The sequence below is a fragment of the Martes martes genome (genome assembly GCF_963455335.1).
Source record: "Martes martes genome assembly, chromosome: 2".
Classification (NCBI taxonomy): domain Eukaryota; kingdom Metazoa; phylum Chordata; class Mammalia; order Carnivora; family Mustelidae; genus Martes; species Martes martes.
The window spans coordinates 35,861,929-35,878,843 of NC_137889.1; the positions used below are offsets into that span (position 1 = coordinate 35,861,929).

Consider the following 16,915-nt stretch of genomic DNA (forward strand, 5'->3'; position numbering starts at 1 on the left):
ACTTCAGCAAGTTTGTAGGACATGAGATTAAAACAAAATGCATTTCTAGATAATAACAAGCATATAAAACTTAAAATACAATACTATTTACAAATGCATCAAAGAAAATGAAATACTTAGGTATAAGCCTAAAAAATACGTACAGAATCCAAATGTTAAAACTACAAAATGCTAATAAAGACACGTAAAGAAAGACCAAACAAATGGAGAGACTCACTGAATCCATGGATTGGAAGACTTAACATAGTGAAGGTGTCAGTTGTCCCCAAACTGATGTGTAAGTTTGGCATAATGTCTACCACAACCCTAGCAAGTTTGTTTGTATACATAGAGCAGTTTAGTCTAAAATTTATATGAAGGGGTGCCTGGGTGGCTCAGTGAGTTAAGCCTCTGCCTTCGGCTCAGGTCATGATTTCTGGGTCCTTGGATTGAGCCCCATGTTGGGGGGAGTCTCTGCTCAGCAGGGAGCCTGCTTCCCCCTCTCCCTCTGCCTGCCTCTCTGCCTACTTGTGATCTCTCTCTCTCTCCCTGTCAAATAAATAAATATAATTTTTAATTAATAAATAAATAAATAAATAAAATTTATATGAAAAAACAAAATATCTTCAATAATCTTAAAATCTTGCAAGACAAGAATAAAGTGGGAGGAATCATTATTGTTTACATCAATGCTTAATATGCAGGTAAACTAGAGAAGACAGCATGATAGTGGCAGAATTATAGACACATAAAAGAACTGAACAGAATGAAGAACCCAGAAATAAAACCACAAAAATATGTCCCACTGACTTTCTAACCAAGATGCAAGAGCAATTTGGGACACCTGGGTGGCTCAGTTGGTTAAGCGGCTGCCTTTAGCTCGGGTCATCATCCCAGAGTCCTGGGATCGAGTCCCACATCGGGCTCCTTGCTTGGAAAGGGAGCCTGCTTCTCCCTCTGCCTCTGTCTACCACTCTGTCTGCCTGTACTCACTCTCTCTCTCTCTCTCTAACAAATAATAAAAAAAAAAATCTTAAAAAAAAAAGATGGAAGAGCAATTTAATGTAGAACAGCCTTTTCTATCAGTGATGTTGAAAAAAAACCACATCCTCAGTCAAACAATGAAAATGAATTCAAATCTCAAACTCTATATAAAGTTATATCAAAGTGAACATACAATTAAGTACAAATAAAACCATAAGAATTTTAGAAAAAAAACCAGAATCTTTAAGAACTAAAGATATATGGAATTCTTAGATTTGATAATTAAACCAACATTCATAAAAGGGAAAGTTGATAAATTAATCCTCATCAAATTTAAAAGCTTCTGATCAATGACATACCTTAAGAAGAGGATAAAAAGATAAATTATAGACTGGAAATAAATATTGGCAAATCACATATCTAGCAAAGGACTTGTATTTAGAATACATGAATTGCTAAAAAATCAACAGTAGAAAAACAATCAATCCAATTAGAAAATGGGTAAAAGATATTAAATTTTTCACAGAAGATGACAAGCACATGAAAATATGTTCAACATCACTGGTCATTAGGAAAATGCAAATCAAAGTTACATAAGAAAATCACTACCTATCTATCACAATGCCTAAAATTAAAAAAAAAAAATTGTGATAACACCAAGTGGTGTCAAAAATGCACTCTTTATTTCTCACACATTGACAGTGGACATGTAAAATGGTAGGCTACTCCCAAAAACAGTTTAGTAATTAAACAAACTGAGGGCTGCTGGAGGGGAGGTGGGTCGGGGGATGGGGTCACTGGGTGATAGGGACTAAGGAGGACATGTGATGTGATGAGCACTGGGTGTTATATGCAACTGATGAATCGCTAAACTCTACTCCTGAAACTAGTAATACAGTATATGTTAACTAAATTGAATGTAAATAACTAAAAAATAATAAATAAATAAACTCATACTTACCATATGACCTGGCAATCATATTCCTGGACATGCATTCCAGAGAAAGTAAAAATTATATCCACATAACAACTGCATATGAATGTTCATAGAAACATTATTTATTTTTAATAGCTAAATCAGAAACAACCATAATATCTCTCAATAGGTAAAGTGTGAAAACATCTAAACCTGGCATGGGAATGTAGTTGTTTAGAAATTCAATTTCTTAAACAGATTTCAAGTGATGAAGATTTTCTATTATTTCTCCCCTCAATTTTGCTGAGTTGCCTTTTTCAGGGAAATTGTCCATTTCATTTAAATTACCAAATCTGTTGACATAAAGTTTCATAATATTTCAAAATATCATTTTATATTCTGTATGACTAATTATATTCTGTATGACTAAGTCATACAGAATATATTAACTTCATCCTTAATATTGATGGAAATAGTTTTTGTTTTAGATTAGTCTTACTAGGGGTTATTAATGTTATTAGTTCTTTTAAAGAACTAAATTCTGGGCTTTAATTTAAAATTTTTTTTCTATCTCATTGATTTCTACCCTTATCTACATTACCTCCTTCCTCTACTATGTTTTAACCCTTTACAGAGTATTGCATTTTGTATTGGAAGGCAATTAATTTAATGCAACCTTCCTTCATCCTCTTGTTGCTATTTTAGGCCCTGGGGTAGGGAACAGAGGTGGAAAGATTATCACTTAATCCTAGAATTTGAGCCTTCCTCCTAGGATTAGCCTTTCTGGTCTCAGCTGAATGTCTGGGGTTTTAGCAATGTCACTCCACTCTGCCCAGGCTGAAAATCCAACATCTCCCAGCACTATTTGACAGTTAGTATTACCTTCATTTTACTCTCTGCTCTTCATAGAGTCTTAGCCAGCACACAGGCAGCCTAATCTTTAGTCAAGGGAATGAGGACAACTCCCCTCCATACATCTGATGGCACCTCTTCCCTGGCCCTGTGTCATGCCAGTCCCAGCCGCTTCAGCAGCTCTGAACTGCAAATTCTTCACATTCTGTTTGGTTCCAACTCCTTATGCTACGGTTAAGACTTTATCCTCAGTCAGAAGGGACACGTTGAATGTGACTCACCTTCTGGGCTTTTTTTTCTCTCACAGAAAAATTTCCTGACCTGACTATTGTCAAATGTCTCCAAACAGGTGTCTCACGCATTTTGTTCTGCTTTCTACTTGCAGATGCTGACAAAGATAATGTTGTACTAGTTACTTTATTTTTAATTTCATTATCTCTTAATTGCAATATAGCAATAGATTCTGACCCTTCACTTGCATTTACTTCTTTCCAATCTCTTCTCAAAACATAAATACCAAACAAACCAAAATTAACTTTCTCACACACTTAAAATTATTTTTTGACTCCTGGGCACCTGGATGGCTCAGGCAGTTAAGTTAGCTGAGCCTTCATCTCAGGTCATGATCCCAGGGTCCTGGCATTGAATCCCTCAGTGGACTCCCTGCTCAGCAGGAAGCCTGCTTCTCTCTCTACCCTTCCCCTCTGCTCATGATCTCTCTTTCTCAAATAAATAAATAAATAAATAAATAAATAAATAAAATTTAAAAAAATCGTTTCTTGATCCCTAGCTGCATTTTGGGATACAATGCAAACTCCTATGTTTCACATGTGAACCTATTCAGATTCTGTACCCAATATGCTTTTGCATCCTCACTTTCCTTTCTATAAGGCACTGCGTTCTATAATGTCTTTCCACAAAGTGATTTCCACCACTTCCTCCACTGCTTAGGTCCTATGACATCTCAATTAAAATGGCTCTGTATTTAGGGGCTTCTTATTCTTAGCTCCGTAACCCACTTTCTTTCTCTCTCAAACCCCTCTCAATACTTCTGATGGTTTAAAAGACCTTTTTGGATAAGAGGTTCCTGAGTTCCAAATATGAAAAGTAGTTACCACATTACATTTGGACTTCTGACTGCCCAATAATTCTGTGGGGTAGAAAGCATTCTTTTTCTTCCTGCCAATGGCACCTTGATGATATAAAAAATGTAAATCTACAGAGCATAAAGGAAAACGTACCTTTATAAATGAAGAATCTGGATACAATGTTCCTGATTTGTTGTATGTATACACCAGGAAATGAGGGTCTAAAAATGACCTAATTCAACCAAAGTAATGATACTTCATTGTAATATTAACAAAAATAAAATCTGATATTAAATAATTTACTTTCAATTTTACAAACTCAACAATCCAAAAATTAAATGGACTCATCCTTCCATTATCTTACATGCTTTCTGATAGCACATTTTGTATAAGAAAAAATAATAAGCAGTATAATCAGAGAGCAGTAGGGACACCATAATGACATAGATTTATGTATACTAGAAACCAGGACTTCCGGATTCCCATGGCAAAATTTTCTTCTAGATTCAATAATCAATAAATATCATAGCATAAATATTTGTTAATTTGTTACTATTTGCTAACAAGTAGCCATGAATTGATAACCAAAAAAATATGCCTTTTCCATTATTTTTAATAAAATTATACTGTGGTGAAAACAACCCCCAAATTCTCAATGCTTCGAAACAACAATGAATGTTTTCACAAGTTTATTGCAGGTTCAGCTCCACACCGACTTCATTCTGGAACCTTGGAAAAGACGTACCTCCTACCCCATGGAACCTATCTTTCTTGTAGCAGAAGGAGAAAAGAAATTGTAAAAGCATATGGTAGTTCTTAAAGCCTTTGTTTAGAAGCAGAAGACTAGTGCTTTGCTCAGATTTCATAAGCTGCATGAATTCTACAGACAAGCCTCATCTAAATGGTACCAAAGTGTAATCTTCTTACAGAGAAGATAGTGATTGTTATGGAACAATCTGACCACAGTATTTATTGCCAGGAGACTACATTTTCTCAAGGATTCCCAACACCAAGGGGCAGTTCAAAGCCAGAAGCAAAGAGGGACTAGAGCACTCATGGAGTGTGCACATTCACCACCACTTCTCTTCCCGGACCTGCTTTATCTTCTCTCATTCCTGACAGCTCTTCCTTTTCTCAATTCAAAAAAGAAAACTAGAGAGCTTCCCAGACAAAAAAACAAAAGCAAAAACAAAAACAAAAAAACCTGATATTTATCAGCTCATATTCCACATGTATTCAAGGGCAATGCCAAACGGCCCGTGTTGCTTTAGGTGCAAGTACCTGGAACATGGATTCTGGCCCAAGGGCAGAACCACATTTTAGTAACTAAGCAAGACAACGGAGGTGGTGGAAATGGGAATCCAGAAGCATCTGCCAGGAAAAGGAAATTCAACAGATTTCTGACAAGCATAATTAAAAGCATAAAACTTTAGTTTGTAAATTCATTCACCCTGGGTCCTCAAACGTATACTTTTGCTTCTACACAAAACAACAAAAAAGTCTGCCTTAATCAGTGAATTAGTAGAAATACATATGACCACTCAATGGAAGAAACAGCATCCAATGTAAGGAAAATGAACAACAAAAGGGCAGAAGGCAAAACATAAAAGCAAGTTCCTAATGAAGTTGAATAAAGAAATTGGTTAAAGAAAATAATCATTATTTCAAGAGAAGTTTAAAAAGTTAATAATCTTTCAGAGCAGATCATTTCAACAAAGAAAAAAAAAAGACACCCTGAAACTAAAATGATGACAGATGAAAAGAAATAATTCAATAAATGTGTCAAAGAGAATTTGTTTGCTAAGAATAGAAATAGAGTCCTAGTCAATAAAGGGAACACATTTTGCTACACATTTGCTATTTTGCTAGTAAAAAACACAGCCAAAATAAAGATTTGAAAATAGCTGAAGGAAAACTATACTATAGAGGGCAGATTCATAAGACCTAATGAAACCATAGATTTCCATAAAATTTTTTTAAAAATGTATAGAGATTTAAAGCTAAAATGGAAAATTCAGGGATTTATCATATGTCAGGGAGGATTAATGTAACACCACACATGCATACTGGAAAACTGATGTAAGATTAACTATATCATGTTATAAAAATTAATAGCAAAGGAATAGGACTCACAAATTCTACACACTGCCAAGATGTTATTCAATTATGAGAACAAAAGGGACATTTGCAAATATGTACAAATCCAGAAAACATGCCATCTGCATATTCTAACTGAAGAAAACAATGTGAAAGTATATTAAATAAATAATATCTGAGTGAGCATAAAATTGCAAATAAAGAAATAGTGATAAAACTTGGAAAACACAATACAGAACACAATACAGTTGTAAAATACTGAACTCCTCAGATTTATACCTTAAATATAAAATAAATTTTTAATACTACAGGAATATTATGACACATGTTCAGAATGTGAGAGACACAAGAGAAAAATCTAAAAACCTATAAAAATGATGAATATAATGATACATAAAAATTTCATTTTTATAACAATGCATCCCACAAACACGGGGAGGGGGAAACCAATAGGCTGGGGAGCATATGTGCAACATTTAGAGCAGATAAACAAAAATTCCCACAATCTGATCATGGAGAAAAAATTTAAAAAGATAAGCCATGGATTGAAATTACTCAAAAGAAATAATTAAAACTAAAAACCCAGAGGGAAAAAAGAAACAACGGAGGGGAAGAAATTCAGTTAGAATAGTCGTGAATATTTGAAAAGATTACTCTTAAACAATTAAAACATATTGAAAACATTATTTAACACAGAATAAAGGGGTACCTGGGTGGGTCAGTTGATTAAGTGGCTACCTTCTGCTCAGGTCATGATCCCAGGGTCCTAGGATTGAGACCCACATCAGCTCCCTGCTGAACAGGGAGCCTGCTTCTCCTTCTCCCTTTGCTATATCCCTAGCTTGTGCTCTCTCCCTGTCTGCCCTCCTCAAATAAATGAATTAATCATTTGATTAAATAAGATATTAAAAAATAAACAGGAAAAAAGCATTAGCACATATTAAAACAGAGTAGGGAGGGGAAAATGAAACCAGAGAGGGAGACAAACCATAAGAGACTCTTAATCTCAGGAAACAAACTGAGGGTTGCTGGAGGGGAGGGGAATGGGTGGGATGGGGTAGTTGGGTGATGGACATTGGGGAGGGTATGTGCTATGGTGAGTGCTGTGAATGGTGTAGACTGATGAATCACAGATCTGTACCCCTGAAACAAATAATACATTATATGTTAATTGAAAAAAACTTAAAAAAACACAATACAATACTATTTCTAATCTGTTAGTGAAAATAAATAACTGAAGATACTAGTTTTATTGAGAATATAGAGAAAAGCAATGTTTTTGAATGATTGGTGTGAATGAAAACTGGTATAAACCCTCAAGTAAAAATGGGTAGAATATAGCATCCTGAGAATTGCATCATTTATAACCCATCAATTTCACTGGTGCCCAGGATATCCACAATACACCTTTTCCTGTCATAAATATGGGTGAATAAATAATAAATGAGATATACTTGATAGTTACATACATATTTAAAATATAAGAACTTATTTTGTACACATCAATATGAATGAATCTCAAAATATACTATACAAAGTGTTGTACAAAAAGCACAACCCCAAAGCCAGAACCACATACAGTAACATAATAAATATCTACTGCTCACCTTTCTGGATCATGAGTGAGTAGTAATAATTGTTCTGCTAATGGTGGCCCATCTTGCTCAATGGTCTGGGATTCATTCATTCATTCAGTTGAATGTTGAGTGATTCATTCATTCATCTGGATTCTGGATTCATTCATTCAGCTGAATGTTTGGCTGATCTAGGGATAATTAGGGTACCTTGGCTGTGTTCCACCTGTCTCTATCTTCCAGGAAGATGGCCCAAGCATATACTCATGGGAATGGCAGAGAAACAAAATGGAGACCAAGAAAGAAGGAGAGCTTTTTCAAACCTGTGTTTGAATCAAGTCAGCTAACATCTTTTTGGCCAAAGTAAGTGACATACCCATAAATAATGGGCTACATGATTTGCGGGGCCTGTGATGAAATGAAAATATGAGGTTTTTGGGGTTTTTTTGTTTGTTTGTTTGTGTGTTTGTTTTTCCCAGAAGTACTAAGACTCTCATGGCAGCAACATACAGGGCATTTCTAACCATGGGACTCTGAGGAACCCATGTACCCATGAAGTTGGCCTTGTATAGATAAACTCAGATCCAAGAGCTAGGGAGTGGGGAGGCTGGGGAAGATGTAAATTTCCCACCTCTTGATGATAGGAACTCAAATTATATGGCCAAGAATGAAGATACAGGGAGAAATAAAGAATTGGGTCACTTTAGTAACCCACCATACTAAGATAAATAAATTATATAAAGGAGTATTATGCCATTTAAGTCTATTTAAGACAATACTGAAAACATGATATTCTTATTAATCACTAGGCATACAGATGAATAAAGGGAAAATATGACAGAAGAGTATGTGTCAGTATCATAATTGTGATTAGCACTGGGGAGTGAAAGAACTGAATATGTCTGGGCATGGGAATAATAGATTTTACTATCACCTACAATGCATACATTTAGAAAAATATATAAACAAAATGCTTACATGTGTGTCACTCATGGTGAAAACCTAATAGTTTATATGATTCTCGGAATGTTCCTTTTTTATTTTTTAATAAAAAGAAAAAAGTTAATATAAAAATTTGAGACTAATATAAATTATGCACTTTGGGTGATAATGATGTGTCAATGAAGGGTCATCAATTATAACAAATGTATTGCTCTTGTGGGCATGTTGAAAACAGAAGAGGCTCTAAGAATGTTGCTGTGAAATTAAATCAGTTACTACATGCAAATTGCTTAGAAATATGCCTGACAAGGAATGCCTGGGTGACTCAGTTGGCTAAGTGACCAATTCTTGATTTAGGCTCAGGTCTTGATCTCAGGGTCATGAGGTCAAGCCCCATGTTGGGCTTCAAGCTAGACATGGAGCCTGCCTAAGATTCTCTCTCTCCCTCTCCCTCTGTCCCTCCCTGCTCCCCCTACTCATTTGTACACTCTCTCTCTAAACAGAAAAAAAAAAAAGAAAGAAAGAAAGAAATACGCCTGGCAATCGGTATATGCTCTATAAATGTCAGTTACTTTTGTCGTTATTGTTATTATTACTATTACTATTATTACTGTTATTCATAATTCTTAATTCAGAAACCCATTTCTTGATATAGAGCCCAGAGAACAAAATCTCTATTACATAAGAACATACAAACAAGATGTTTATTGCAGGACTCTATAGTGATAATTCTTGGAACTAACCTCATTTTCTGTCAATATTACACACTATGGAATGTTATCTATTAAAAATGATTTAAAATATATACACAGGGCAAGAAAATAAACACCATTATTAAATAAGACCTGCCAGTGGCAAAACAGTTTTTCCAATTGTGTAAAAACAAACATTTTTGATTAGTTTCTTTATGTTTTATCTAAGGGAAAGATGAAATTTAGAAAATGGTGGAACTATACATACAAGATTATTGCTGGTTTCCACAAAGAGCAAAAGTAAAGAGCAGAAAATTTAAGAGATTAAATTATATATTATGCCAAGATGAGAAAAAAATGGTCCAATATCAAGTAAAATGCTTAAAGTCACATATGTATGTAAAATAACATGAAAATGAACAAAATTAAACATGTATAAATAAATTTATTCCCTTAATTATTATTATTATGGTTATATTTCAAGGAGTTACATAGAATAATTACAATTTATCTAATATACATTCATAGCCATATCATTAAATTAGAATTTGGCTCCAATAGTAGACTTGAAATCTCAAGATAAAGACTTAAAATTTTAATCTGTCATAAATCACAAAGATATAAAATGTTAAATAAATACAATAGCCAAGCTCTTGTTTAGGATCAATGTAGGGTAGTAATTGTAAAAATCAAACAAACAAAAAAGAAGTGTATGAAAAGAAAACTGGCCACTTACTGCTTTTTAAGATGGAAAGTATATGTTTTCCTGTCAATTTGGATGGCGTAAGTGACCTACAGCAAAGTATTCAGAGAGAAAGTAATTAATAGAAATCTAAAGTTCTTAATTCAAAAGCCATAATTTCTTAAATTTAAGTACTCAATCATGTAAGCAGATGGTATCACACGTCTCAAAGTTATATGTATATGTATGTTGCTATCTTTCTTCAATCTTGGAATATATGACAGAATTAATCATAATTCAATGTAAATAAAATCAAGGAGTCTAAATCTATTTCTAAACTAAAAGCATCAGTCATTAGACTTTACTATCATAATGAAATTTTAATTTAAAATGGTTACATTTTGATATACTGAATAATCTTTGAAGAAACTTGAATTATCTTTTTTGTACTTTCCAATTTCTAGCCCAAATAAATTGAAAATTAAAGAATATAGCACAGGTCGTGGGGAGCTAAGATGGCAGAGTAGGAGGACCCCTGAACACAGATGGATAACTATCAAATCATTTTGAATACCCAAGAAATCAATCCGAGGACTGCACTAGAGAGAAGGGGCCACATTGTGGAAGGTATGAGGTGGGAAGACATGGCTTAGGGGAGAAACAGACTGCAGGTGTTAGGGTCCATGATCAAAGGAGCAAGACTGATACAAAGTGAAGGTCAAGCAAAGCTTTATTTTGTGCCAAGCATCGAGAATCAAACTGACCGGTCAGGTCCATCTCTTACAAAGAGGGACCCTTCCCTGCCTCACAGACTAACTTTTATAGAGCAAAGGCCATGTGGTTGAGCCTGGCTACACACAGGTGGCCAATGAGATTACAATTTACCCTAGTAGATATTTGAACTAGCCTATCACCTTGGTCAGAATTGGCACCCAGAAGGCGGGGCCTACTCTCCCTGGTAGCTAGGGAGACAGTATGCGCGCTCCACTGATTGGATGTCTCCACCAGGCCTGACCTGCCCTTGTCTTTGCACGTAAGTTCCTCTGGGAGGGGCAGGGTCAATCTAGTTTACTGCATAAACCACAAAATGGCTCCCTCTGGCTAAGTAGGCTCTTACACAGGTACTAAAGAGGGGAGGGAGCCCTGGCCACAGGAAGAGCCAAGACCGAGAGAGGAGCACACAAGGGATAGCACAAGGAAAACATTTCCCCAAGCCATTGAATAGGAAAATGAGAGGGGCTGATTTTCAGGTATTACAACCAGTGGGGCTCAAAGACTAGAGTTTTAGAGTTACTGGTGTGGCAGGTGTGGAGCCCTGAGGATGCTGCAGTGCTCCTGCGGAGAAGGAGGCCAAATAGTTCAGGGAAACACAGCATGATCTGAGGATCCCTGGGATGCACTGAAAGAGACCATTCCCACTTCTTGGGGTGTATTTGGGAGAGGCGGCATTGCCCCTAGCCAATGGGCACTATTACCTTCCCTTGCCCCTCATCTATGCAGAGTCACCCGTTGAAGGCACCCAACCTGGACACTGGCCCTTTACTTCACTTTACTCCAAATTCTGTGCCCCTGTGCTTTGTTGTGACTGCCCTTCTGGGATGAACCTGCACCAGTCCCAGAACAGTGAGACCCTGCCCCCAGAGGACCAGCATGGGTCCACACCAGCCCAGGTCCCTAAAGTTTGGAGTTTTAAAATTCAGCCAGCCTGCCTGGGATAGAGCCCAAGATGCACTACACTGTCAGTCAGGCAGGAGGCCAACACAGACAGGGTGAAGGCAACAATCTGAGGGATGCCTGGGACACATGCCTGGGACACATGAGGGGAGACTGTTTGCTCTTCTGGGAAGACTTCCTGGGGAACAGCAAGTGTGAACTCCTCTCTCCAGGGACAAGGGAGGTGGCTGGTGTCATTTCTCTCTCCTGCACAAACTAACTTCACAAGCAGCATGCTATCAACACTGACTACCTAAAGCTCTTACACCAAGCCCCATACCCCTGCCCTCTGCAGGTACGGCTTTTCTCAGGCAAGTGTACCTGAGAACCAGAGCAACAGGCCCCTCCCCCAAAAGACCAGAACAAACCCCTGCATACACCACGTCTACTGACCATAGAGTTCTGTAAAACTTTAGCTCTCAGGTCTCGTTTAACAAGCAAACAAGAGCACCTGGCTAAAACTCGCCGCACTCTGGCCAGGGTCCGAACGCCCTCCTCAGGCAAGGAGAAACTCTGCAGAAGAGGACTGACCTGAGGGAAAGAGCAGCCAAACAACAGCAGCAGAGTGCACACAGCATACCCCAGAGACACTTCCTGAAGCACCAGGCCCTGGACAGTGTATGACCTCTTCTTCATAAAACCATTACTTTTAGGATGCAGGAAACCTGACAGGTTTTCCTAACTCACAGAAGAAGAAAGAGACCTAGAGAAAATGCCAAGAAGGAAGAATTCATCCCCAAAGAAGAAAATTAGAAAAGGTCATAGCCAGGGATCTAATCAAAGCAGATATAAATAATAGACCTGATCCAAAATTTAAAGCAACAATCCTAAGGATACTAGCTGGGCTTGAGAAAAGCATAGAAGACACCCGGAAGTCCTTTACCACAGAAATAAAAGACCTAAAAACTAGTCAGGCCAAAATGAAAAATGTAATAAACCAAGATTTGAAAATGAGTGGATGTGATGACCACCAGGATGGAAGAAGCAGAGGAATGGTGAAGTGGTACAGAAGATAAAATTATGGAGAATAATGAAGCTGAAAAGAAGAGGGAAAGAATACAGTGCAGGTCCCCTTTTCAGATTAAAGAAAGTATCCCTAACTGTAAGAACACTCTTCATCTCCCAGTCCTCTCCAGGAATCGCCTCAGCTACAGAGGGTCACCTCACACCAAGTCACAACTTTCTGAGACGGCCCACATTTAACGAGAACCCCCTCATCCCAACTCTAGATACTGAAGGGCCATGCTAGCTTCACATTTTGTTGACACTCAGTTGAGTCTCCATCTCCCCCTTCCCCCCTCCTGCCCTCCCCTTCCACAGCGGTTCATCTCAAGAGCATAACCTAATAAACAGTCTTCACAGGAATCTTCTCAAAGACTGCATCCCAAAGAACCCAATCTGTGACATCATCATAAAACATACACATTCTTCATGGCATAGCCCATGGTCAATGTAGGTAAATTTTCCACATTTGCAAAGATGTGAATTTTGTCATCAGGTACCGTTTTCTGCAAAATTCATTTTAAACTTTCTCATGTTCAGTCTTCTGTAAGCTTACAGATATTAAAAAGGTATGTTGACATCTCCCCAAATTATTGTGATAATGTTTTTTAATTTTAATTTTTTAATCTGTAATTTTTGGCCTTACATATTTTAGAGCTCTGTTTTCAGGTACAAACAGATTTAGTATGGTGGTATCTTCAGGATAGATTGATTACATTGTCATTAAGGTACCTTTCATCTCTCGAAGTGCTTCTTTAACTTTATCTGATATTATTATAGTTGCACCAGCTTATTTTTCAACACAGGAGAAAATCTACTTGGTCATAATGTTCTACAATTATTTGCTACTTTCACTTTTTAAATATTTAATTAAGTGAAAGGACCTATAATTTCCTTTTCTCATAGCTTATTTGTTCCATGTCAAAGGTACATTAATATTTTTAAAAATTACTAAATGATCAGAAGTATTAGTTAAATTATGCTCTATTCTGTGTTCTAGTCTCTGAAAAGCACATATCATCCTTCCTTGAATTTTGTCTAAAAATTTAAAACCAGGTCACCTGGGTGGCTTAGTCAGTTAAGAGTTGGACTCTTGATTTTGGCTCAGGTCATGATCTCTGGGTCCTGGGATCGACCTCCACGTCAGGCTCCATGCTGAGTGTGGAGTCTGCTTAAATTCTCTCTCCTCTCTCTGGCACTCCCTGTGCCTGCTGTCTTTCTCCCTCCCCCTCTCTCCCTCTCTCTTTTAAAATACATAAAAATAAATAAAAAAAACTTAAATAAATAATAAAAATTTGACTAATAGGATTTTCTGGCAATTTATTTAATTACTAATTTAAATAACTTCATGATTATAAGTGTAATCCAAAAGCTGATATTGTATTTCTACCTGAGTCAAAAGAAATGTATTTGGATAAAAAAATATATATCAAGATTACAGACTTATACCAAACCTACAAATAATCACAAAAATTAAAAATATGAGTGTGCATGTATCTAAAAAATAACTGTTCAAATTTACTATCTTTAGAAACTGAGGTGGGCATTCACGTTCTTAACAATTCTCTGTGCTATCTATAAGTATCAGAAGGAGAAGACAGAGAAAAGGAGGCAAAATATTTATTTGAAGAAATAATAAGTTAAGACATCACGAATGTGGGGAAGGAAACAGACATCCAGATCCAGGAGGCACAGAGAACTTCCATTAAAGTCAACAAAAGCAGGCCAACACCAAGATATATTGTAATTAAGTTTGCAAAATATAGTGATAAAGAAAAAGTATTAAAAGCCGTAAGACAAAAAAAGTCCTTAACTTACAAGGGAAGGCCCATAAGGCTATCTAGGAAATTTCTTAACAGAAACTTGGCAAGCCAGAAGAAAGTGGCATGAAATATTCAAAGTTCTAAATGGGAATAGTCTATAGCCAAGAATATTCTATCCAGTAAGGTTATCATTCAGAATAGAAGCAGAGATAAAGACTATCCCAGAATTTGTGATCACTAAACCAGACCTGCAAGAAATATTAAAAGGAACTCTTTGAGTGCAAAGGAGAGACCAAAAGTGACAAAGACAAGAAAGGATCAGAGAAATCACCAGAAACAACACAAAATAATGAAATGGCAATAAATACATATCTATCAATAATTACTTTGAATGTAAACAGACCAAATATTGTTTAAAATTGATATCAGAATAGATAATAAAACAAGACCATCTATATAGAACCTTTAAGAGACTCATTTTGAGCCTTAAAGACACCTGCAGAAGAAAAGGGGATGAAGACATTTTTGTCACTCAAATAGATGTCAAAAGAAAGCCAGAGTAGCTATACCTCTCAGATAACTAGACTTTAAAACAAAGACTGTAACAAGAGACAAAGAAGGGCACCATATCATCATAAAGGATACAATCTGACAGGAGATATAACAATCGTAGATATTTCTGTACTTAAGATGGAAACACAAAAATATATAAAATAACAAACATAAAGGAACTAATAATAATGCAATAATAGTGGAAAACTTTAACATCACACTCACACCAATGGACAGATCAACTAAACAGAAAATCAATCAAGGAAACAATGGCTTTAAAAGACACACTGGACAAGATGGACTGAACAGATAAATTCAGATTTTTAAAAAAGAGAGAAAAAGAGACAAAGGAAGAAACAGACTCTTAATTGTAGAGCACTGATGGTTACCAGTAGGGTTAAATAGGTGATAGCAATTAAGGAGGGCACTTTTGCGATGAGTACCAGGTGCTGCATGGAAGTGTTGACTCACTACATTGTACACCTGAAACTAATATTGTGCTGTATGTTAACTGGAATTTAAATAAAAATGTAAATATAAATAAATATAATTAATGGGCACAAATTATCTGCATCAAAGAAACATCACAGAAATTATACTTAATGAATCTTTCATAAAAATCACACTGATATGAGAAGAGCTTCACCATTAAAAAACATTCTGTGCTATCTAGATTTGACAATGTATGTTTTATTTAATCAGATTAGAAATATCAGTGCTTTCCTTTTAACAAAGATTTATATTATGTATATATATACTCAAATATGGGCATGAGGAAGTTTATATATTATCATTTTAAAATCATGTTACAAGGTACATTTTATTGTAACCTCACTTACAAAGAATATTTAAATGTCCCTATTTTCCAAACACATAGTCCAGTGACTATATATATCATTTTGTGTGACAGGGATTTGGGGCATTTTTTCTCCCTGAGTCTGTGTTTTAAAGTAATTTCATAATGTTCATATATTACTTAACGAATGAAAAAGTCATCACTTTCATTCAGACAAAAGGACTCTAACACAGTAATTAGAGCACAAAATTTCTAAGAGATATATGTATGAATTGATTTGGGTCAGTAAAAATAAATTTTATAAGTAATAAATACATTTAGTCCGGTAAAAGTAAAACATTTATTTTTAAAAAAAAAAGTGACTTCTTAATTACCTGCGTTTCCGAAATTTCACCATCACTGGTATTTGTCTCAATCTTTCGTGGCACTGTAATTTGTAGAAGCGATGTTTCAAGATCTACAGTAAGGAAAACATGTGTGAGCATTGCCTAGTGCCTGGCAGCATCCTTATTCTTTGCGTGTCCTGTCACAACCCATCACTTTTTGAACTTCCAAGCCCCAACACACACACACACGCACGCACTCACCCGCCACAAAATCAGACCTTGTACATTCCAGGAAGAGGCCACCTCCACCACCCATACACTTTGGGGCAGGACCCTACCATCATCCAGAGACTTTGGGACTTGTTGACCTCAGCCCCAGCAGGTGAAGAAGTGCTGCTCTTAAGGCCCCACCTCCCAGAAGATGGGCGCCCTCTCCTCCAAGTTCAGGGTCAGGCAAGTGAGGGGCAACTGTCCCAGTTCTGCTCCAAGCCCTCCAAGAAGCAGGCCCAGGAGGATGCTGACTCTAAGCCGGCTGTGACAAGACACCGGGCTCTCCCCGGCCGGACCCGGGGTTCTGGAGCAAAGTTCTGGGGCCCGCCATGCCCAGAGAGAGGCTCTGCGACAGGTGACCCTCTATGGGGCAGGGTCCTTCACTCACGAGGGCCCGCGGAGGTCAGCCGGCCCAGGCCTGAGAGGATAAGCAGGAGAGACAGCATTGCGGGGCCTGCTGGTCTTGGCGCGGTGATGGCTGTTGGCTGCTTAACGGTGGCCGCTCCCGTGGGGCCCTGCGCTCGCGGCAGGTGAGGTTGGGGTCCGCACGGTTTCCCGCGAAGCGGGGGAGGGCGCGGAGCGGCTGCTTCGCCCACCCCGCCCTCTTGGGCTGACTCGCCCTTGCAGCCTCAGTAGCAGCCCCCGACGTCCACCCACCGCACGCTGTGGCGCGCAGGGAGGCGCGCG

At 37.3% G+C, this 16,915-nt stretch overlaps 1 protein-coding gene across 1 annotated transcript in view; it reads right to left on the reverse strand.

The window, feature by feature from the left end:
- The window catches only part of LOC308338242 (A disintegrin and metallopeptidase domain 3-like), a gene marked incomplete at both ends in the record, with an annotated part of 130,760 nt that extends 114,086 nt beyond the window's left edge, over nt 1–16,674 (reverse strand). The window contains 4 exons of the mRNA XM_080796292.1: nt 3,973–4,051; nt 9,861–9,916; nt 16,007–16,089; nt 16,617–16,674. Coding sequence (XP_080652418.1) covers nt 3,973–4,051; nt 9,861–9,916; nt 16,007–16,089; nt 16,617–16,674 — 276 coding nt within the window. The remainder of the gene's footprint in view (nt 1–3,972; nt 4,052–9,860; nt 9,917–16,006; nt 16,090–16,616) is intronic.
- Between the last annotated feature and the right edge of the window lie 241 nt (nt 16,675–16,915).